This window comes from Pristiophorus japonicus, chromosome 6, assembly GCF_044704955.1.
Source record: "Pristiophorus japonicus isolate sPriJap1 chromosome 6, sPriJap1.hap1, whole genome shotgun sequence".
Lineage (NCBI taxonomy): Eukaryota > Metazoa > Chordata > Chondrichthyes > Pristiophoridae > Pristiophorus > Pristiophorus japonicus.
The window spans coordinates 174,442,525-174,466,316 of NC_091982.1; the positions used below are offsets into that span (position 1 = coordinate 174,442,525).

General features: G+C 40.6%; 2 protein-coding genes and 1 pseudogene across 2 annotated transcripts in view; 2 read left to right on the plus strand and 1 right to left on the minus strand.

The window, feature by feature from the left end:
• psmd1 (proteasome 26S subunit, non-ATPase 1) overlaps positions 1-23,792 on the plus strand; it is a 153,774-nt gene that overhangs the window by 61,991 nt on the left and 67,991 nt on the right. The gene's annotated exons all lie outside the window — the stretch shown is intronic.
• htr2b (5-hydroxytryptamine (serotonin) receptor 2B, G protein-coupled) lies at positions 1,523-22,346 on the minus strand. Its single transcript, XM_070882269.1, has 3 exons — positions 21,947-22,346; positions 3,181-3,381; positions 1,523-2,409 (listed from the first exon to the last, which is right to left on the minus strand). Exons 1-3 carry the CDS (start codon positions 22,344-22,346, stop codon positions 1,523-1,525), a joined length of 1,488 nt encoding a protein of 495 aa, XP_070738370.1.
• Positions 15,266-15,504, plus strand: LOC139266385 (U2 spliceosomal RNA; annotated as a pseudogene).

Sequence of the window (23,792 nt, forward strand, 5' to 3'; positions counted from 1 at the left end):
ACTTATGAGCAACAGCCTTGCTGTGCATAATTGCATTGGAATCCTGGCCTTACCGAAGCCTCCCCGGCTGGCTATACTTTCCACCACCTGCCCCATCCAAACGAGTGGCACATTAATATTCTTTGTCTTCCTCGACCTTTGTGGCCTTTGATTTGGTCAACCACATCATCCTCCTCTAATACTTAGCCGCTTTTGCCCAGCTTAGAAGTATTACCCTTGCTTCGTTCCACTCTTGCCTATCTGATCATAGCCAGAGTATCTCCAGCAAAGTTTTCTCTTCCAGCCACTTGCCCTTAACTCTAGAGTCACTAAGGATCTATCTTTGGCCTCTTCCTCATCAACATGCCATCTTGTGATGTCATCATCCGAAGACATGGCATCAGTTTCCACGTGTATGCTTGCGATACCCAGCTCTGTGCTGTAGACTGCTTGTCAGTCTATGGATGAACCATAATTTCTTTCAGCAAACATTGGTAAAACAGAAGCCTTCAGCTTTGGCCCCCGCTACAAACTTTGTACCCTTTTTACCGATTCCATGCTACTGTCTCAGGCTGAACCAGACTGTTAGTAACCTCAGAGCCCTATTCGACCCTGAGCTGAGTTTCAGAACAAATATTCTTTCCATCACAAAGACTGCCTTCTACCACATTCATAACACTCCCTGATTTCCCCCTGTGGCTCAACCCTTCTGCTGCTGAAACTCTCTTCCATGCCTATCCTCTCCAGACTTGACTATTCAAATGTTCTGCAGGTTGGCCTCCAAATCTGTATCTTCTGAACTTTAGCTCATCCAAAAGTGCAGCCTGTATCCTATCCCATATCAAATCCCACTCACTCAAAGATCCTTCTTTGCTGATGTATATTGACTTCCTGTCCCATGATGCTTCCAAATTAAAATTCTCATACTTGTGTTTAAATCGCTTCATTACCGCGCCCCTCCCTATTATCTAACCTTCTTCAGCCCTACAATTACTGCCTCGCCCAAAACTCTTTCTCAGACTGGCCTCTCCCCACCTTGCCTTCAGATGCCCAGGCCCTATGTTCAGTAATTTCCTCCTTAAATCTCTTTGCCTTTCCACCTATCTTAAGGAAGAAAACCCACGTCTGACCAAACTTCCTAATATCTCCTTTCGCTTTTCTTCTCAGTGCCTCTTTGAAGTGTTCTTTTTCTACAGTAAAGACACTTTATAAATGTTAAAATGAATGCTTCTCAAATTTGACTTTCTATGTCACATCATGGTGGACTTTATTGGTGGATTTAATAGCTTTTAAAGCCAATAGATTGAGGGCATCTCAAAACACTTTGACATAGGACCTGGGATGATGTACTGTAAACAACGCAACTATTAAAGCAAAATACCACACAAATCACTATACAATGAATTGTAAATGCATGTACTGGTATTAAAAAGTTTTATCAATAATGGCTTGAGCCATGTGTTGAGTCTCTTGTACTGTGTGGCTATTTAACCTCCACACTGTACAGCATGCTAAACCGTTAGTTCCTCTTGCAGTTTGTTCTTTACACATAGCTAACTGCCTCTTCTGCTTTGTCCATCTCATTTTCAGCGAGTAATAGTGTGTCCAGCATTATTGATGTAGTTTGGACAGGGGCAGATCGTAGCCGCAGGGGACTAGCATACATTGGGTTAAGCCCATTTTTTGAATTGTGTCTCATGAATAATTTGGAGTTTTCGTTGATTGATGTTCGAAATGATATCCGGCTGGAATACTTTCTAAGCATTTTAACATCCTTATTTCTTATATATTTACATGTAATGTAGCGGCTAAATGCCTCGCGAAACGTCTTGTTGAAAAGAGTGTAGACAAGTGGGTTGACTCCTGAGGAGACATAACCCACCCAAACAAAAACTTCCATTAGTGTTCCAAGAAGTTCCTGATCACAGCTCTTGCAGAGGGCGGAGGTGACATTTGTTACAAAAAATGGGCACCACATCACCAAAAATAGGAAGAATACTATTCCTAAAACCTTGGATGCTCGCTGCTCATTGCTGATGCTCTGCATGGACTTTTTACCCAAGGTGGAGAGTCTTCTGATGGGTACATCCTCAAGTGTGCAGGAAAATGTCTTGTCCTTTTGTGAACCGTTGAGCATTGCCACCTTCTCAGGAGACTTGGTGGGTGTAAGGTCTTGCTGAAAAACGGTTGAGACAGTAGTCCAGTTATAATGTTGGGGTGGTTTGGCTTTGATCAGATAGGCTTTCTTTCTCAGCACTTGAATTGTCAAGAAGTAGATAACTATCATAATGGCAAGGGGAATGAAGAATGCAGCCATTGACCCAAATATCATGAAATTTTTGAATATGTCAATTTTAAGTAAGCACGTTTTGTTTATAAAGGTGTTTGTTTCATCCTGGAGGCCTTTGATGGGAATGGGAATAGCAATACCTGGATTGAAGAGAGAATAAATTGAGAATGATACAGTAATTGTTTTTCAGTTTTGGTATTTTCCTGTCAAAACTAATAATGTAGTTAATCAAACTAACTTTAAATTGAACTGGTTCTATTTGGGTGGACATTCTGCTCAGTTGTATTCAGTTTGGAAGGTAATTAATTGGCTATTTTGGAGCATTTCCTCTGAGGACATAATAGTGGATCAAAATTAAAAATGCTACTTTGATGCATTCACATTCCTTTGAGTCAATGCTTTTGTGCTCTATATTTCTGGAATTTTAAAGTAAATTATCTTTAAAAATGCTAAACTGCTGTCCTAATTAGTCTGAGAAACAAACATTTCAAATTTTCATTTATCTATCTTTTAATTGTTGCATTAAAGTTGCAGCCTAATTTTCAGTTCAGACCATTTCCCACAATTAAGCAGCAATGCTCTACATCGATATAGATTGCAAGCAATATAGAATTCTAATACTTATGAAACCGTAAAATCCTTTACTGGCTATTTGCTCTGCTTGTTACCGATCTTCCTTGACCACTGAAATTGCACACAAGCTAATATGCAAACCATGTTTGGACCAGAGTGCAGAGAATGGATTTTTATCCCTACTAGTAAGCTTACAAATAAGAATCCTTTTATAATTTATTATGGTGTCTGCATTGTTGATTTCATTAATGTATTATAATATTTAATTTGTTATATGTTGGCCAGAAGAATCAAATTAAGAGGTATGAATCAAGTTTTCTAGAAAATGTTATACATACCAATTGAGATGAGCCATACTACTGTGATCTTAATGAGAACCTTGGCCCTGGAGTTGAAGCGACTGTGCTGAATAGGTTTTTTAATAGCAATGTAACGGTCTAGTGAGATTGCACACAGATGCATAATCGAGGCTGTAGATAAAAGAACATCCAGGAAGATCCAGATAGGGCATATCTCAGAGGGTAAAGGCCACTCAGAATCTGAAAGTAAGAAAGATCTTTACTTGGTAGGCAGAATAGTGTTGAAGATTATTTAAAAGTCTGCAAGCTAAGTTGATTGGCGTTATTTACAGAATAACTTTTTGGTTTGAATTACATTCCTTTCAAAAGTACCAGTATACTTCTGTTCCAGCAATTCATTACATGCTCTTTCTGCAAGAATCAAAACAGGTGCAACTGCTATATATTACTATCTGTAGCAAAGTCTCTCAAATTACCTTTTCATTTAAACATAATATAAAATATCATTTATACACCGTGTAATTAATTTGTCATTTCTATAAAACCTCTTCCTGTTTTAAATTGCATTTAGCCTCAACTATCGAATGACTCTGCCAATCAATAGTAATCAGCTTTACAAGGAACAGAGACAGAGTTGATTTGGCTAGAAATCTGAGTGTTTTTTCTTTTCCTCAACAATATTCCATTTACGATGTTAGAAATCAAATACACAAGGGTTCTACCATTTTAAATTGACTTCAAGCACACTGTAGTGGACAGTATGATTGAGACGAAAAGATTTCATTAAGGTTTAAATTTGAATCTTTTTACACATTTATTTTTGAGAAGGCAAATTTCCTATCTATTTTTGTAAGTTTTTCTTTACCTGATATCTAAAGTTGTGAAGACGATGCATCGCATGTCTCTGGATTACTAATGCTTCCTGGACATCAAGGGACACTAGAAACTGCCCAGGTCATGACTCCTTTTTTTGATGTTTCTCTCCCCCTCCTAGGGTGTGCTGCATTTTCCATTTAGTGTCTCCCCACTCAACAAGGTTTTTTATTAAAATCAGGATTGAATGGAGTGAGTTAAGCATGCATGTGGCCTGCTCTGTGGCACTGAGTTTTACCATACTATGCTCAGTATCTACCCTGTTGCCCCTTGAGATTTTAAAATGAATTAATGCACACACAGCTATCCTTGATTTAAAAATAGTTGAGTCCACAGAGTTCTTTTGTGCAAAGTATTTCTCTGTTGATCAGTATTTCCTTATGCATAGGCACAGAACCAGTCTGTGTGGGTGTGTGTAATAGCTACTAAAAGGAAGGAAAATTTCAGCATTATTTTTTAAACTGATTGAGCAAGGTGGTTGCCACTTGCCAGAGGTCCAAGGACAATAAAGGGGTCTATTCCCAGCAAGTTTCAAAGATTTACTGAAAGGTAGTTAGTATGTCATGAAATATACACTCGCATCTTTATTTCCGCTGGTCCATTTAAATCTAGATTAAAATGGTTGAATTTACATAAAACACTGACTTGCAAGTTTTGACTGAAATCCGGAAATGTTTTACTTCCTTATAACAACTTGCATTTATATAGCAGTTTGAATGTAGCAAAACATCTGAAGGCATTTCATAGAGGAATAAAAATAGCAGAAGGGCTGAGGGGATGGAAGCAGACCATGTTAGAGGTGGAAATAGGTCATCTTTGTGATGGTGAGTATTTGGGGTCAGAAGCTCAGCTTGTGGTCAAATAAGACATGACATTGTGAGCAGCCTGGTTCAGCTTGAGCCAGTGGCTGAGAAGAGGAATGGAATTGTTGAGGATATGGGAGTTTGAGTTTCAGACTTCCCAGTCTGAAGCAGTCTGGCAACAGAGAGGGGGTGAAGAGGTAGAGCAATCAATGTACATTTGGAAGCTGACTTCCTGTCTGCAGATGCTACCTCTTGGTGATATCATGTAGATAAGGAAGAGGAGGGGATGAGGGTAGATTCTTGCAGCAGGTGGTGGCCACTGTAGATGTGACCGCACCGAGGCAGCAAGAGAAGCTGTTGGTGGGGTGTACTTTGACTATGATCAGATAGTTGTAAGAGTGTAATCTTGGTCTGCTTATCATGATCCCCAATTGAAATTCACAACAAAAGGCAGCATTGTTTTTAGAATTCACTGTGTGTTATATATAGCCCAGTATGTTGACTTGTATAACTGGTGATGCAGTTATGCTCCATAGTTGCATACAAATCAAAATAACCAGATTTGTGGCTGCATTCCAGAATGTTAATGACGTAAGGGACATTTTTCAATTTGCTCAAATATTTTAAAAGGGGTTTGTTTACAAGAATTTTGTCCAATGTAGAATAATTTATGTCACTATTAAAAACCAATCTCCAATTGCAAAGTGGAATTAAGGAGGAAAAAGTTTCATCAAATGAATTTTGGCACCCAAGGAGTAAATCTGTAAATCTTTATGGTTTAAAGTTTTGAATTCTGTTCCATTTGTTGAATTTTGAAATTACGACTATCGTGCAGGTTTTTACATGGCTAGGAAAATGAACAACCTGTCCCATCTCAGTTCTTGATATATTCTTTCCCCCTTCTCCCATTTTGTATCATTTTTGTCTGCTTTTTCATCCCTGGTATTCAGAGATGCTTGTTAATTTTGCAAATGTGTGAAAATGCAAAACTGGTAAAAGATAATTAGAAAAATAACTTAAATATCTGACATATAATGAATGTATAAAATGTATAATGATGGTTCTGATAAATATCAGTGCATGAGTTATTTTACGTACCATTTTTCCTAGAGTTCTGGGTTTTAATTATTCTAAACTAGTACATAGAATTAGATGGAAATTACAGCACCGATACATGTCATTCAGTCCAACTGGTCCATGCCGACATTTATGCTCCACATAAGTCTCCTCTCACTTCTCTTCATTTAACCTCATCAGCATATCCTTCTGTTCCTTTCTCCCTCATGTGCTTATCTAGCTTCCCCTTAAATACATCTATGCTATTCACCTCAACTACTTATGGTAGCGAGTTCCACATTCTTACCACTCTTTGGGTAAAAATGTTTCTTCTAAATTCCCCATTGGATTTATTAATGACTTACCTTATATTTATGACCTCTCGTTTTGGACTCCCCCAACGAGTGGAAACATTTTCTCTAAGTTTACCCTTTCAAATTAATTATCTTAAAGACCTCTATCAAGTCATGTCTCAGGCTTCTCTTTTCTAGAGAAAAGAACCCCAGCCTGTTTAGCCTTTCCTGATGATCTTGTGCCTTGTCTGTTAACCAAGTTTTCTGGTGAAGTTTTGTTAAATTCAGAATTAGATGACCATTAGCTTATTTGTGGGTTGGAACTGAATTTTTAAGGTAAATATAGCAAGTAACTTGTAACAAAATTGGAATATAAATTCAGATTAAACAATTACAAAAACATAAGGGAAATGATTAATTTGTTTTGAAGATTTCAGTAAAAAGGAAATGACCTTTAAGTGAAATGAGTGCTGGTAAAAGGTCCAGTTCATCACGAATCCATGAAATGATGTCTAGGAGAATAACCATATGTGTACGCAATTAATTATTTTGACAAATTTGGACAGTGAGGATATGGATACACTCGCATGGAGAACGATTGAATATCTGCTGTTGCGTTAGTAGGAAGTGATCCTCAAGCAAGTGTAATCCTTCTATGTGGGATAGGATAGTTCATTCCACTGTTTCCTATGTGTATTTTGTTCATACAACAGAGTGTAATAATTTAATACTTTTTGTTTAGTTTTAGTGGGAATTACTGCAAGCATGAAGGATGCCTCAGTATTCTCACTGTATCAAGTAGTCTACAGAATTGGCCATCAGTTTGGAAATCGCCTTAGAAGCGTATTGTGTTAAATTCATTTGGCCATCATAATCTCAAATACGACTTCTACAAGTGCTGAGATCACAAATGAAGCTGGTATGAGTATTTACCTTGGTAATTACATTCAAAACCAAATAAAACAAGCTAAGTTTTCTGTTGGCTGCTCAATTAAGAATGCAGTGCTTTTGCAATTTCAGTTTCATACAGTAATCTATATGCACAGTATTAGTGCTTGAACATAGTGGATTTGTAACAGCAGTTTGAGGAAGTGTCAGCCGTGGCTCAATTGTCCCGCCTGCCCTCTCGGGTGGACATAAAAAAGCCTATGTTACTATTTCGAAGAAGAGCAGGGGGGGGGCGGGGTTATCCCTGGTGTCCTAGCCAATATTTATCAATAAATCAACATTAAAGCAGATTATCTGGTCATTATCACATTGCTGTTTGTGGGAGCTTACTGTATCCAAATTGGCTGTAAAGCGTTTTAGAACGTCTGGGCATGAATTGTGCGCTATATAAATGTAAGTCTTTCATTCTAAGGAGACATTGTAATTAATAAATTTTAAGTTTCACTAGAATCTGATTAAGTTTGGTGGAAGGTTTAAATACCAGCAACACAAATTAAAAACGAGAGAGGTTTAAGATAAAGCATGGGTGCACTTTTTCACCTAAACAATAATAGATTTGTGGAATAAGTTACCATGAAGATTAAATGGTTATATGATCTGGTAATATGGTATTGTATGATTAACAGATTACATTGTGACTGCCAGTGTAAAGGTTCTTGTCCGGTTTAAACCTGTGCACTGACAAGTTGACATTATGGTGACACATTCTGATGAAAATTCACAATATTATGCTTTGTGCTTCAGTTTACTTTTAAAGAAAGTTCAGATGAATTCAGTGGTGCACAATTTGTTTAGCAATTCATCACCATAATCTTGCAGAAACACATCGGGCACTATTGGACCCTGTTCTCCTCTGCCAAAACTGCTCACTACTCCCAGGATCATCCTGGAATGCAAAGATAATCCCCGGCTTTGTTTCTCCACTACCATCCATCACCTTGTACCCCTCTTTCCTGCCCCTTCCACCCTCGTCTCCAACAACAAGTACAAGGAGTTTATGGACTTCTTTAAAAAAGGAGGCAGACAAAAAACAGAAAACTATAGACCAGTTAGCCTAACTACTGTCGTTGGGGAAATGCTGGAGTCCATTATTAAAGAAGCAGTAGCGGACATTTGGAAAAGCATAATTCAATCAAGCAGAGTCAGCATGGTTTTGAGAAAGAAATCATGTTTGAAAAAATTTGCTAGAGTTCTTTGAGGATGTAACGAGCAGATGTGGTGTATTTGGATTTCCAGAAGACATTCGATAAGGTACCACACACAAGGTTACTGCACAAGATAAAAGCTCATGGGGTTGGGGGTAATATATTAGCATCAATTGAGGATTGGCTAACTAACAGAAAACAGAGAGTCGGGATAAATGGGTCATTTGCGGCACCCCACTAACAGTTGTTAGTGGGGTGCCGCAAGGATCAGTGCTGGGTCCTCGACTATTTACAATCTATATTAATGACTTGGATGAAGGAACCGAGTGTAATGTAGCCAAGTTTGCTGATGATAGAAAGATGGGTGGGAAAGCAAATTGTGAGGACACAAAAAATCTGCAAAGGGATATATCACGCTGTGAGTGGGATAAAATTTAGCAGATGGAGTATAATGTGGGAAAATGTGAGGTTATCCACTTTGGCAGAAATAATAGAAAAGCAAATTATAATTTAAATGGAGAAAATTTGCAAAGTGCTGCAGCAGAGAGAGACCTGTGGGTTCCTTGTGCATGAAACACAAAGTTGTAATGCAGGTACAGCAAGTAATCAGGAAGACACATGGAATGTTGGCCTATATTGCGAGGGGGATAGAATATAAAAGCAGAGAAGTCCTGCTACATCTGTGCAGTGTATTGGTGAGGCCACACCTGGAATACTGCATACAGTTTTGGTCACCGTATTTAAGGAAGAATATACTTGTATTGGAGGCTGTTCAGAAATAGCAGCGAACCTGGGGACTGGGAGAAATTTAGAACTCAGCAGAGGAGGACAAAGGGTTTGATTAGGGCAGGGAAAATGGAGTATGAGAAGAAGCTTGCAGGGAACATTAAGACGGATTGCAAAAGTTTCTATAGATATGTAAAGAGAAAAAGGTTAGTAAAGACAAACGTAGGTCCCCTGCAGTCAGAATCAGGGGAAGTCATAACGGGGAACAAAGAAATGGCGGACCAATTGAACAAGTACTTTGGTTCGGTATTCACGAAGGAGGACACGAACAACCTTCCGGTTATAAAAGGGGTCGGGGGGTCTAGTAAGGAGGAGGAACTGAGGGAAATCCTTATTAGCCGGGAAATTGTGTTGGGGAAATTGATGGGATTGAAGGCCGATAAATCCCCAGGGCCTGATGGACTGCATCCCAGAGTACTTAAGGAGGTGGCCTTGGAAATAGCGGATGCATTGACAGTCATTTTCCAACATTCCATTGACTCTGGATCAGTTCCTATGGAGTGGAGGGTAGCCAATGTAACCCCACTTTTTAAAAAAGGAGGGAGAGAGAAAACAGGGAATTATAGACCGGTCAGCCTGACATCGATAGTGGGTAAAATGATGGAATCAATTATTAAGGATGTCATAGCAGCGCATTTGGAAAGAGGTGACATGATAGGTCCAAGTCAGCATGGATTTGTGAAAGGGAAATCATGCTTGACAAATCTTCTGGAATTTTTTGGGGATGTTTCCAGTAGAGTGGATAAGGGAGAACCATTTGATGTGGTATATTTGGACTTTCAGAAGGCGTTCGACAAGGTCCCACACAAGAGATTGATGTGCAAAGTTAGAGCACATGGGATTGGGGGTAGTGTACTGACATGGATTGAGAACTGGTTGTCAGACAGGAAGCAAAGAGTAGGAGTAAATGGGTACTTTTCAGAATGGCAGGCAGTGACTAGTGGGGTACCGCAAGGTTCTGTGCTGGGGCCCCAGCTGTTTACACTGTACATTAATGATTTAGATGAGGGGATTAAATGTAGTATCTCCAAATTTGCGGATGACACTAAGTTGGGTGGCAGTGTGAGCTGCGAGGAGGATGCTGTGAGGCTGCAGAGCGACTTGGATAGGTTAGGTGAGTGGGCAAATGCATGGCAGATGAAGTATAATGTGGATAAATGCGAGGTTATCCACTTTGGTGGTAAAAACAGAGAGACAGACTATTATCTGAATGGTGACAGATTAGGAAAAGGGGAGGTGCAAAGAGACCTGGGTGTCATGGTACATCAGTCATTGAAGGTTGGCATGCAGGTGCAGCAGGCGGTTAAGAAAGCAAATGGCATGTTGGCCTTCATAGCAAGGGGATTTGAGTACAGGGGCAGGGAGGTGTTGCTACAGTTGTACAGGGCCTTGGTGAGGCCACACCTGGAGTATTGTGTACAGTTTTGGTCTCCTAACCTGAGGAAGGACATTCTTGCTATTGAGGGAGTGCAGCGAAGGTTCACCAGACTGATTCCCGGGATGGCGGGACTGACCTATCAAGAAAGACTGGATCAACTGGGCTTGTATTCACTGGAGTTCAGAAAAATGAGAGGGGACCTCATAGAAACATTTAAAATTCTGACGGGGTTAGACAGGTTAGATGCAGGAAGAATGTTCCCAATGTTGGGGAAGTCCAGAACCAGAGGTCACAGTCCAAGGATAAGGGGTAAGCCATTTAGGACCGAGATGCGGAGGAACTTCTTCACCCAGAGAGTGGTGAACCTGTGGAATTCTCTACCACAGAAAGTTGTTGAGGCCAATTCACTAAATATATTCAAAAAGGAGTTAGATGAGGTCCTTACTACTAGGGGGATCAAGGGGTATGGCGAGAAAGCAGGAATGGGGTACTGAAGTTGAATGTTCAGCCATGAACTCATTGAATGGCGGTGCAGGCTAGAAGGGCCGAATGGCCTACTCCTGCACCTATTTTCTATGTTTCAGAGAACGTTCACTAGGTTGATTCCAGAGATGAGGGGTTTGATTTATGAAGATAGGTTGGGCCTATACACATTGGAGTTCAGAAGAATGAGAGATGATCTTATTTAAACTTCTAAGATAATGAGGGGGCTTGACAAGGTGGATGCAGAGAGGATATTTCCACTCATAGGGGAAACTAAAACTAGGGGACATAGTCTTAGAATAAGGGGCCGCCCATTTAAAACTGAGATGAGGAGGAATTTCTTCTGAGGGTTGTAAATCTATGGAATTCTCTGCCCCAGAGAGCTGTGGAAGATGGGTCATTGAATATATTTAAGGCGGAGATAGACAGATTTTTGAGTGATAAAGGAATAAAGGGTTATGGGGAACGGGCAGGGAAGTGGAACCGAGTCCAGGATCAGATCAGCCATGATATTGAATGGCGGAGCAGGCTCGAGAGGCCAAGTGGCCTACTCCTGCTCCTATTTCTTATGTTTGTCACTAAGATTGAGATCATTCATTCAGCTGCATCTGCTGCATCCCTTCCTCTTGCCCACCACGCTAAGGTTCCCCCTGACAAAAACCTATACTCTCATCTTTCTCTCGTTTCTCTCCAATCTCCCTTGTGCCTGCTCTGAGCTCACCTCATCCATGAGATCCATCTCTTGCTCTTCTTGACCTTATTCCCAATAAACAACTGACCAACTTTCCCTCTAGGGTGCGGGGTCATGCAGCTCTGCCGATCCCGCGCAGCGTGGGACCGGCTTTTCCTATGTTACATTTTGCACATGTGCGAAACTGTGAATGGGGCGCCCCCCCCCCCCCCCCCGCCCCAAAAAGAATTAGGGTGAACATTGCCACTGCCCACCCAATTTTACTTACAGGACCACCACCAGCTGATTACGTAAATGGTTTCCTCTCCGTGGCTACTGTCCCTCACCCTTTCAAATTTGCTGAGCTCAGCCCCCACCCCCTTCAAAGAAAACCACCTATGACTTGCTCTGTCCTTGAAAACTACCACCCCATCTCGAACCTCCCTTTCCTCGGACATGCTGTCACCTCCCAAATCCCTGCCCATCTTTCGCATAACACCATGTTTGAATCTCTCCAATCAGTTTTCTGCTTCTTCCACAGCCCCGGAACAGCCTTAATCAAAGTCACAAATTACATGCTGTGTGACTGGTGCACTATCCATCCTCCTCCATCGCAACCCATTTGCAGCCTTTGACATGGTTGACCACAGAATCTCTTCTTATCCCTCTCCTCCTTTGACCAGCTGAATGGGACTGCCCTGGCCTGGTTGCACACTTGTCTATCCAGTCGCAGCTGGAGAATCTCTAACAATGGCATCTTTTCTTGCCCTTGTTTTCTTACCCTCCTCTCCGCCCCAGGCAACGTTACTTCTGGTATCCCTCAAGAATCTATTCTTTCTCCTATTTCTCATCTACATGCTGCCCCTCTGTAATGTTATCCGAAGACATAGTGTCAGGTTCCACGTGTGCGCTGACAATATCCAGCTCTACCTCAACACCATCTCTTTTGATCCATTCACTGCCTCTGTTGTTAGACTGCTTGACTGCAATTTCCTCCAATTGAACATTGAGAAGACCAAAGTTATTGTCTAGTGCCCCTGCCACAAACTCCGTTCCCTTGCCACTGATTCCATATCTGTCCTGACCACGGTCTCTGATTGAACCAGACTGTTTGCAACCTTAGTGTCCTATTTGACCCTGAGCTGAGCCTCCAATCCCATGTTCTCTCCATCACAAAGATCGGCTACTTCCACCTACATAATATTGCCCACGCCTGCCTCAGGTTATCTGCTGATGAAATCCTCATTCATGTTTTTATTGCCTCCAGATTCGACTATTCCAATGCTCTGCTAGCCACCTTCCCATCTTTCACACTCCATAAATTTGAGCTTGTCCAAAACTCTTAATCTAACACACACTAAATCCTCCTCACCCATCACTTCTGTGATTGCTGACCTCCGAGGCCGCCTATGTGTCAATTTTAAAATTCTCATTCTCTGGTTCAAGCTATTTCACCTTGTCTAGAACAGTGAAGCCAGACGATACGGCCCACGCTTGCTTGAAGGAGGTTAAATTCAAAACTAATCTGCGGAAACAATATTTTGGTGATCGAGTGGTCAATCTATGGAACAGACAGTGGAAGTATTGATTCATTCAAATGCAAATTAGATAGATGTCCTTCAGAAAATACCATTTTGGGATACATTGAGTAATTTGAGACATGACGTGGTAAGTGTAGCATGTTTGGGAAGAAATGAGTAACTTTAGACCTATGGTTCACAAAGCTCTCCATCACTTTGTGTTTACCTTGTGTCATGTCTGAGTCTGTTGTAAATTAATTGATTAGAGATTGATCACTATGATTATTCAGCAACTCCATTTATCATTAGATCATGCGACTACCAGAATGGTAGAAAGTGAACCAGATGACTGCGGTCTTTTTTCGTGTAGCAGTTCCCAGGTTCCTATCTCTCCATGGCTTCGCCCCCATTCCCCATCTCTCTAACCTCCTCCAGCCCTACAACCCTCCAAGAACTCTACGTTTCTCTAACTCAGGACTCTTGTGCATCCTCCCACTCCCTTTGTCCCACCTTCAGCTGTTTAGGCCCTAAGCTCTGGAATTCCCTCCCTAAATCTCTATCTCCCTTTAGGACCCTCCTTAAAACCTACCTATTTGACCAAGCCTTTAGTCACTTGTCCTAATATCTCCTTCTTTAGCTCCTGTGAAGTGCCTTGAGACATTTTCCTATGTTAAAGGTGCAATATAAATGAAATTTGTTGTAAATTCTGCACAGTGAGAAATGGTCAATCACTCCTTCAGCCACAAGAAACGAAATACAAAATCCAGCAACTGTTTTCTGTTAGATTCTATAAGAACATAAAGTCTGGGATGAGAAAATGCAACTTGAACGATGAAGCTAGCTCCATGCAGAGTTCATTCTTCATGATTATTTTCCATTATACATAGTTTTATACTTCAGGTATCTTCCATAGAACTTTTTTTTTAACCCATCCCCTTTACAAATTTGGTTTAGCCTACCCAAATTTCATACCAAAATTTGAATTTCAGGGTTAGTAATACCATTTTTGAACTTCATTGGAATGCAATCTCTTATACAGATAGTCTCAAAGATTGCTCACTTCATAATATTTACTACTGCCCACTAATGTGCAGAGTATTAAGCTATGCTGCTTATTTCCGTTCTCTTTTAAGTGTCCATTGATAAATGGTTCACAAATTATTTCACTTAGTGGGAATTTCTAAGGTGGCTTGTGAGATTGTATCTGTCTTCATGGAAGAAGACACAGAAAACATTCTGGAAATAATGGGGAGCCAAGGATCTAGTGAGAATAAGGAACGTAAAGAAATAGTACTGGAGAAATTAATGGGACTAAAAACCAACAAATCCCCTAGATCTAATCCTATGAGGAGAGCCGCAGAATTTATAAGAATGAGAGGTGATCTCATTGTAACATATATAAAATTATTACAGGGCTTGACGGGATAGTGCTAGGAAGATGTTTCCCCTGGCTGAGGTGTCTATAACTGGTGACCACAATCTCAGAATAAGGGGTTGGTCACTGATGAGGAGAAATTTCTTCACTCAGGGTTGTGAATCTATTGCAGAGGGCTGTGGAAGCTCAGTCGTTGAGTCTATTCAAGACAGAGCTTGGTAGATTTTTGTATTCTAAGGGAACCAAGACAAACGTAGGTCCCCTGCAGTCAGAATCAGGGGAAGTCATAACGGGGAACAAAGAAATGGCAGACCAATTGAACAAGTACTTTGGTTCGGTATTCACTAAGGAGGACGCAAACAATCCTCCGGATATAAAAGGGGTCAGAGGGTCTAGTAAGGAGGAGGAACTGAGGGAAATCTTTATTAGTCGGGAAATTGTGTTGGGGAAATTGATGGGATTGAAGGCCGATAAATCCCCAGGGCCTGATGGACTGCATCCCAGAGTACTTAAGGAGGTGGCCTTGGAAATAGCGGATGCATTGACAGTCATTTTCCAACATTCCATTGACTCTGGATCAGTTCCTATCGAGTGGAGGGTAGCCAATGTAACCCCACTTTTTAAAAAAGGAAGGAGAGAGAAAACAGGGAATTATAGACCGGTCAGCCTGACATCAGTAGTGGGTAAAATGATGGAATCAATTATTAAGGATGTCATAGCAGCGCATTTGGAAAATGGTGACATGATAGGTCCAAGTCAGCATGGATTTGTGAAAAGAAACTAGGTGCAGGATAATCGCTTCTCGGCCTTTTGGCTAAGATCATGCGTAACTGACCTGACAGGGGAGTAGCCACCATGACCTCCGGGTGGTTCTCCCTGGATCAGGAAGGTATATGCTTGCTTTTTTGGAAACAGGAGGTGGGTGGGGTGGCTTGACCCATCCACCTCCATGGAGGTGTGTGGGGGACCTGACCCATCCACCTCCATGGCACGAACCTGGTATTGCAGTACTTCCAGGAACGGTGCAGTGGCTCTAGGCCTTTTGGCTAAGAGCATTGGCGCAGAGTGATCCTTGGCGTGTGCAAGGTGACCTCTGGCGTTTGTGATTTGACAAAGAATTGGAACAATTGGCTACGAATTTCCAAAAAAAAATGGATTTGTGAAAGGGAAATCATGCTTGACAAATCTTCTGGAATTTTTTGAGGATGTTTCCAGTAAAGTGGACAAAGGAGAACCAGTTGATGTGGTATATTTGGACTTTCAGAAGGCTTTCGACAAGGTCCCACACAAGAGATTAATGTGCAAAGTTAAAGCACATGGGATTGGGGGTAGTGTGCTGACGTGGATTGAGAACTGGTTGTCAGACAGGAAGCAAAGAGTAGGAGTAAATGAGTACTTTTCAGAATGGCAGGCAGTGACTAGTGGGGTACCGCAAGGTTCTGTGCTGGGGCCCCAGCTGTTTACATTGTACATTAATGATTTAGACGAGGGGATTAAATGTAGTATCTTCAAATTTGCGGATGGCACTAAGTTGGGTGGCAGTGTGAGCTGCGAGGAGGATGCTATGAGGCTGCAGAGTGACTTGGATAGGTTAGGTGAGTGGGCAAATGAATGGCAGATGAAGTATAATGTGGATAAATGTGAGGTTATCCACTTTGGTGGTAAAAACAGAGAGAAAGACTATTATCTGAATGGTGACAGATTAGGAAAAGGGAAGGTGCAACGAGACCTGGGTGTCATGGTACATCAGTCATTGAAGGTTGGCATGCAGGTACAGCAGTCGGTTAAGAAAGCAAATGGCATGTTGGCCTTCATAGCGAGGGGATTTGAGTACAGGGGCAGGGAGGTGTTGCTACAGTTGTACAGGGCCTTGGTGAGGCCACACCTGGAGTATTGTGTACAGTTTTGGTCTCCTAACTTGAGGAAGGACATTCTTGCTATTGAGGGAGTGCAGCGAAGATTCACCAGACTGATTCCCGGGATGGTGGGACTGACCTATCAAGAAAGACTGGATCAACTGGGCTTGTATTCACTGGAGTTCAGAAGAATGAGAGGGGACCTCATAGAAACGTTTAAAATTCTGACGGGTTTAGACAGGTTAGATGCAGGAAGAATGTTCCCAATGTTGGGGAAGTCCAGAACCAGGGGTCACAGTCTAAGGATAAGGGGTAAGCCATTTAGGACCGAGATGAGGAGAAACTTCTTCACCCAGAGAGTGGTGAACCTGTGGAATTGTCTACCACAGAAAGTAGTTGAGGCCAATTCACTAAATATATTCAAAAGGGAGTTAGATGAAGTCCTTACTACTAGGGGGATCAAGGGGTATGGCGAGAAAGCAGGAAGGGGGTACTGAAGTTTCATGTTCAGCCATGAACTCATTGAATGGCGGTACAGGCTAAAAGGGCTGAATGGCCTGCTCCTGCACCTATTTTCTATGTTATGGGAATAGCGCGGGAAGGTGGAGCTGAGGTTGAAGATCAACTGTGATCTTACTGAATGGTGGAGCAGGCTCGAAGGGTTGAATGGCCTACTCCTGCTCCAATTTCTTATGTTCTTGTGATTGCATGTACTTATGCCAGCAGAATTCCTAATTGATTCTAACAAACAGTTTTTGAAAATAGGACTGTGTAACATCTAATGCCTTCACATTTTAATCGAGGCTTTTTTAAAAGTAGTGTTTATACAGTCTTATTTTGGTTATCTTTTGTTTTGATGTTCGAAGGAGTCTGTTCAACCCTTTCACTATACAACTGTCTTACCCTGTTTCTTGTCATATGCTTGCAAAATTCTCCCATCTTACTAAAAGTAGGTCTAAAGTTAATTTGAAGACTGTAAATAATGATATATAAAAGCAATGTCACAATGACTTTTCATAAACTGTGTTTTTGATATATTTAATGTTTAATATTTTTACTGGCTTGATGCTAGAATTCTATCCAGTAAAATTCTTCAGAAGCCAAGGGGCTTTCCACTCTGTTTTATTTCTTTCTCTTACTTCCCACTCACCCCAGCTTTTCATTTCATTTCATTTTACTTTTCTGTGCTGTAATACTATGTAAATGTCCCCCTAATCTTCTCTGCTCTAAGGAGAACAATCCCAGCTTCTGAAGTCCCTCATCCCTGCCATCATTCTGGTAAATCTCCTCGGTATTCTCTCCAAACCCTTAGTATCCTTCCTAAAGTGTGGTGCCAAGTTGGACACAATACTCTAGCTGAGTGATTTGTAACAATTTAGCATAACTTCCTTGCTTTTGTATTCTGTTTCTGTTTCTATTTATAAAGCCAAGGATCCATATGCTTTTTTTAACAGCTTGATCAACTTGCCCTGCCACCTTCGAAGATTTGTTTATGTGAACCCCCAGGTCTCTGTTCCTTCATTCCTTTTAAAATTGTACCATTTAGTTTATTTTGCTTCTCCTCATTCTTCCTCGCAAAATGCATTTCACACTTCTCTCCATTAAATTTCATCTGCCATGTAACTGCCCATTTCAACAGTCTATGAACTCTTTGAAGTCTACTACGATCCTCTTCACTGTTGACTAAATTTCCAAGTTTGTGTCATCTGCAAACTTTGAAATTATGCCCTGTATACCCAAGTTCAGGTCATTAATATATATCAAAAAGAGCAGTGGTCCTAAAACCGAATACCACTGTATATTCTTCCCTCCTGTCTGAAAAATAACCGTTCACCACTACTCTCTGCTTTCTGTCTTGGTCAATTTTGTATCCACACTGCCACTGTCCCTTTAATCCCATGGGCTTCAATATTGCTAACTAATCTATTATGTGGCACTTTATCAAATGCCTTTTAAAAGTCCATGTAGACAACGTTAACCGAACTACCTTCATCAACTCTCTCCGTTAGTTCATCAAAGAACGCAATCAAATTTGCATGACCCAACTTGCCCTTAACAAATCCATGTTGGCTGTTATTTATTAACCCATATTTTTCCAAGTAAAAATTTATTTTGTCCCGGATTATGCTTTTTAGAAGATTTCCCGCCATCGACGTTAGGCTAGCTGCTCTATAGTTACCAGGTTTATCCCTTTTTTTTTTGAACAGGGGTGTAACATCTGCAACCCTCCAGTCCTCTAGCACCATTCCCAGGAGGATTGATATATTGTGGCTAGAGCCTCCACTGTTTCCACCCTTATTTCCCTCAGCCACCTAAGATGCATCCCATCCAGACCAGGGGATTTTGCTACATTGTGCACTGCCGGCCTTTTAAGTACCTCTTTTCCTATACCTAGACAATGAGTGAGTGGTGTCAAAGTTGCACCGTCGATTAGATGGGGTGGGCCTGATGGTTTTTACTTGCTCTTTTGTACATTCATTTTCTTTAGGAATCAGAATCTGTCAACCAATTCAAATGCTTTTCTTAATTTGCTACTACAGGTTGAGCGTCTGAAATCCAGAGTTTCGGAATGTTCCGGAATCCAGACACTGTGCCGATCCGTAGCAGGGTCATTTGGAAACTGGAAAATGTTCCAGAATCCGGACTCCCCCTTATCTCAGCGGCCCGAGCTTGCCCCCTTACCTCGGCGGCCCGACCTCACCTCTTTCTCCCCCCACCTCGGCTGCCTGAGCCCCCCCCCCCCAACGACCTACCTCGGCCCAGGCAATGACGTTCCAAACGGCCTCAGTCCCAAGGTTTCCAGATTTCAGACGTCACGCCTGTAATTCAAAATAACGTGACTCCTTGTTTCTGATGCTTATTTGCCCAGTCAGATGTGGGTCCTTTTGCATTTGCAAGCACTCTCTAACTCAAATTGGTTTTGATGCTGTTGCATCACTTTTTTTGCAGTAATATTTCTGGGTGGGAGTGGACTAAGAAATGAGCTAGTGAAAGCTCCTTTAGTATATATTTTAACTCTACCTGGAGCATAAGAGATATGCAGTTCGATGACATTCATGGGATGAAAGTTTGAGTTCCTGAACATCAGCCAGGATGTCGCACTGCCTGTTGCACATTATGGGTTGTAAATTGAATCATTTTAATTTTCTATCAACAGATTTTTTTTAACCTACTAACATCTGATCTTTTCTCAATATATGGCTTTTTATTTTTTTTGAATTCAATGATTTACTGTGTTTAGTTTTGGGACAATACTGATGGCGAGTGAGGTTTGAATTTCAGTTTGAGTATATATCTGCAATTTAGCATAGTTTGTGGATATAGGTTGGAAGAAAAAAAAACTGCAATGTTGCTGGTGAAATGAAATTGGAATTGATGCAAATCCCCAGACCAGCTGCGTGGGTAATAGTTATATTATTCACAAGGAGCTGTGGGATTTCTAATACAGATTCTATCTAAGCATAGATGAACTGATAGCATATTTTATCTGACAACCACTTCAGGAAATGGTTCTGCAATATTAGCTTGGATATCAGTTCAAAGAAACCATGTTTATATCGAGAACTGGATTTCACAACAGCTGAAGCAACATTAAAACAACTGGACGCAAATGCTTGTACATGTGAAGATGTTTTAAAATTTTGATTTGTGACTACCTTCTTCAATAGCTGGGGCAGATCTGTATAGGCCACTGCAAAACTGTTTTGCTATCGTGTACACTGGAGCCATTGAACAGAAAAAATGGGCACCTATGCCGTTGACACCTAGGTTTCCATTTATGCTGCCATCAAGTGGTGTGGCCTCCAGAGGTGCCTCTGATTCATCTGTTTTGATGGTGCACGTGGAATCCAAAGGGAGCAGTGCCATCTCATTTACTCTCTCTGTGTTGACACTGATGTTGGTGTTTCCACTTGTGGCAGCACGGTGAACATGGGATTTCAAGCCAACAATAATTTAAAGTGTTTTTAAAATGTTATTTCATACATTTGCTTGCAAAATGCTCGCCCTGCTGTATTTTTCAAAAACTGAGCGCAATTAAGTAGCTGTAATTTGCAGTCATAGCAATAGCTGATGAAACTTTTAACATATTTACCATCAATAATTTCTATTTTTTTTCACATGAAGTTAAAATCATATTTGAATAGCAAATTGTTAAATGCTTTAAGTGATTTACAACCAAAGTTTATTTTTAATTGATTGCGTTAAATAGTCAGAATCTTTTTGTGATATTGTGATTTTAAATTGGAAAAATGGCTATATTCAATGGTTCTGTTGTGTTAGCACTAAATATATACACACTTGCAATTACTTCCCCCTGCTCCCCCTCCCAAAGAAATTGTGTTTTTTAGGAAGAATGTTGTGGTTACACACTAGTTTTAATAAGGGAGATTTAGTAAGGGAAAAATAGCTGCAAAGTACATTGTCGTGAATTGTTTCATGTAAAAATGCACCCCTTGGTTAACACGTTAAATATTTTGTGTTTTTATTGAAGAATGCAACCAAAAGGAAATATTTCCAGATGAATCTTAGAAGCACATTGGGGTGACACTTTTCTTTTCTCTGCCTTGTTGCAAAAAACAATTCCTGACCAGTAGATTGTACAATGACCAACTGTCAGTTTTTCAAGAAACATTTTTGTTTTCCTTCTGGATTATTGAGGTTTGACGCAATCCCATATCAGCTTTCAATATATTCGTTGTAGATTTATGCACAGTAGCAGTTTATATTTTGTTTCATAAACTAGTGCTTCACTTAATTGACCTTTATGTAAAAGGAATCCTTATTCGATGAAACCAATTACATAGTACATATTATATAATACTTCCAGCACAGAAATAGGCCATTCAGCCCAACAGGTCCATGCTGATGTTTATGCTCCACACTAACCTCCTCCCACACTACTTTATCTAATCCCATCAACATATCCTTACATTCCTTTCTCCCTCGTGTGTTTATCTAGCTTCCCCTTAAATGCATCAATGCTATTCTCCTCAACTGCTCCTTGTGAGCGAGTTCCACATTCTAACCACTCTCTGAATAAAGAAGGTTCTCCTGCATTTCCTACTGGATTTATTAGTGACGATCTTACATTTATGGCCCCTAATTGCAATTAGTTGAATTTTGCACTCACTATAGTGCAGATAGTTGTACCTCGTACGCTCTTGTTCAGAAAACATTACAAAAGAATAGTTGATGCAGTTTGAATTTTTTTAAATCACCATGCCAATTTATCAAGTTTATAGTGTAATGCATGTTATGGTCTGTAATAAATAAATAGAGCTATTCGAAACAAAATCCTTGAGACCAGAAAGAAAAGGCAGAACGTGAAAAATAATTTTAAAATGTGCATATAAGAATTTATGATGAGAGAAGGGTGAATGATGTGCAATAGGTATAAGCAAAGAAAGAATTATATTGACTCCACTTTAGATGGAAGAATGCTTCATTTAATTTTTTCCTCAATAAAGCTGAAACTAACCCAAATTAATCTCGTATCATAAAATAGCTTCAGTTATATAGCAGTAGTAGGGCATGTTGTGGAATATTATGTTACATGTATTGCTGAACTGAGTGTAAAATACAGTAGTTCTATTGAAGAGAAAATTGAATGACACTTACTGAACAGAATGTTTAGAAGAGCGATGGGCATCACCAGGAATCCAACTAACATGTCCGCTACTGCAAGTGACATGAGGAAGTAGTTGGTGGCATTCTGGAGTTTCTTCTCGAGAGAAACTGCTAAAATAACCAGTATATTGCCTCCAATCGTTGGTATGATCACCAGTAAAATCAGTAGTGCTGCCCAACGCAATCCGTCCTTCGACTGATCCCCCTTTAAAAAGTTAGAGCCGATAACTAGACTGGTGAGCCTGGATTCCTCTGTAATTGTCAGATAGAAGGTTCCATTTGTTCCAGAAGTGTTGAAAGGCTGGATTGGAGTTGCCTGCATTCTGCTGATTGTAAACGTGCTCGCAGTGTCCACTGGATTAGATGTGCCATTACTGTCTGGACCAGGCATCGTGCTTTGAGTACTGGCAGTTGTCCCTCTGGTTGCTTTTGAAGAATGGTGAGGAGCAGGCAGCATGGTCTGAACAGTCAGTTCACGGGCCAGTGGCACACTTGTGCCAGACTAACATGTCTATACGCCAGATTCTTTTAGAAGTTTAGTCCCTCGTTTTGGCTAACTCTACTCGAGTGAATATTAATTTCTCAACTTGCATCTTTTGTTTAAAATTTCCATTGCACCTATTGCTAGTTGTGACTGTTTTATAATAATTGAAAAAAAAGGAAAATAGTTTTTAACAGGTTTGTGAAGAGCCAGAGGTTCCTTTAAAAGTGAACAGCCATCCCTCTGCCTCCAGCTACTCCAAGCTGCTGTAAACACTTCCCATTTAGTCATTTAGGTTTCTAATTAAATTCACTGTATATTGTTACAGGGACTGGAATTGCTCTTACCTCAGTTAGACAGATGCTTTTCAAATATGCTCAAGAATTGTTAATATAAATTCAGCCAACAAGTTAGCTGCTGTTGCCTGGGTTGCTACATCAGGAAATCATCTTGGTTCCCTATTTCTCTTTCTTTGACTCTTCTGAGCTGTATAAATTTGTTTGCTGTATCGTTGCCAGATTACTGCTTTCAGTTCACTCCTTATGGCTGTATTATATCTTTCTTTGCTACTCATTGATACCAGGCTTCTTCACTGCTCCTGTGATTTTTATACTGGCTTTTCTATCTCTATTCTGGAGAGTATTTGGCATTTCAAGTTGATACACTGGTTTTCTAGGACATTTACATTCTTTTCTCTACCACGCTTCCATGCCACAGCTGTACACTACTAGTGCTTATCTCCGCTAAAGATGCTGACTACCCTGTCTCCGTCTCGCTCTCTCTCTCGCTCTCTCTCTCTCTCTCTCTCTGTCTCTCTCTCTCTCTCTCTCGTACGCACTTATACTGCTGTATTTTATCCCAAGTGCAGAGTCCTGCTTTTTTCCCATATTGCTGTCGGACGCTGCTAACCTCTAATGGTTGAATGCAGGAAAACAAATGAGCATTTTTACTATTGGAACAGAGCCAGAGAGCTGAAAGGTAACATGAGTGACTGCAGTTGAAAATGTATTTCCTTTTCCAGGAATTTTTTTTCTAGAGAAATGTATAATCTATATTGGTGTCATAGCTAAATCTATTCCAGAGTTAAATCTTCCTATCCTACATAAATCATTACCAAAGCCTAAGATTTTCTGTCATCTTTGCTATGTTGCTTGTGATCTTAACCCTTTACTCCTGAATATTTGAAAAATAATCTGAAGACTTCTGCTTTTTTCTTGGACTTATAAGCAAAGGGTTAAGTTGCAGGGGAAATCAATTCTTCCTAAAATGTCTTTGTTCCCCAAACACTATTGAAGAGATTAAACAATGTAAAACATAAATTGGTTCCTGAGAGGATGCAGGAACTCCTGCAGGGTT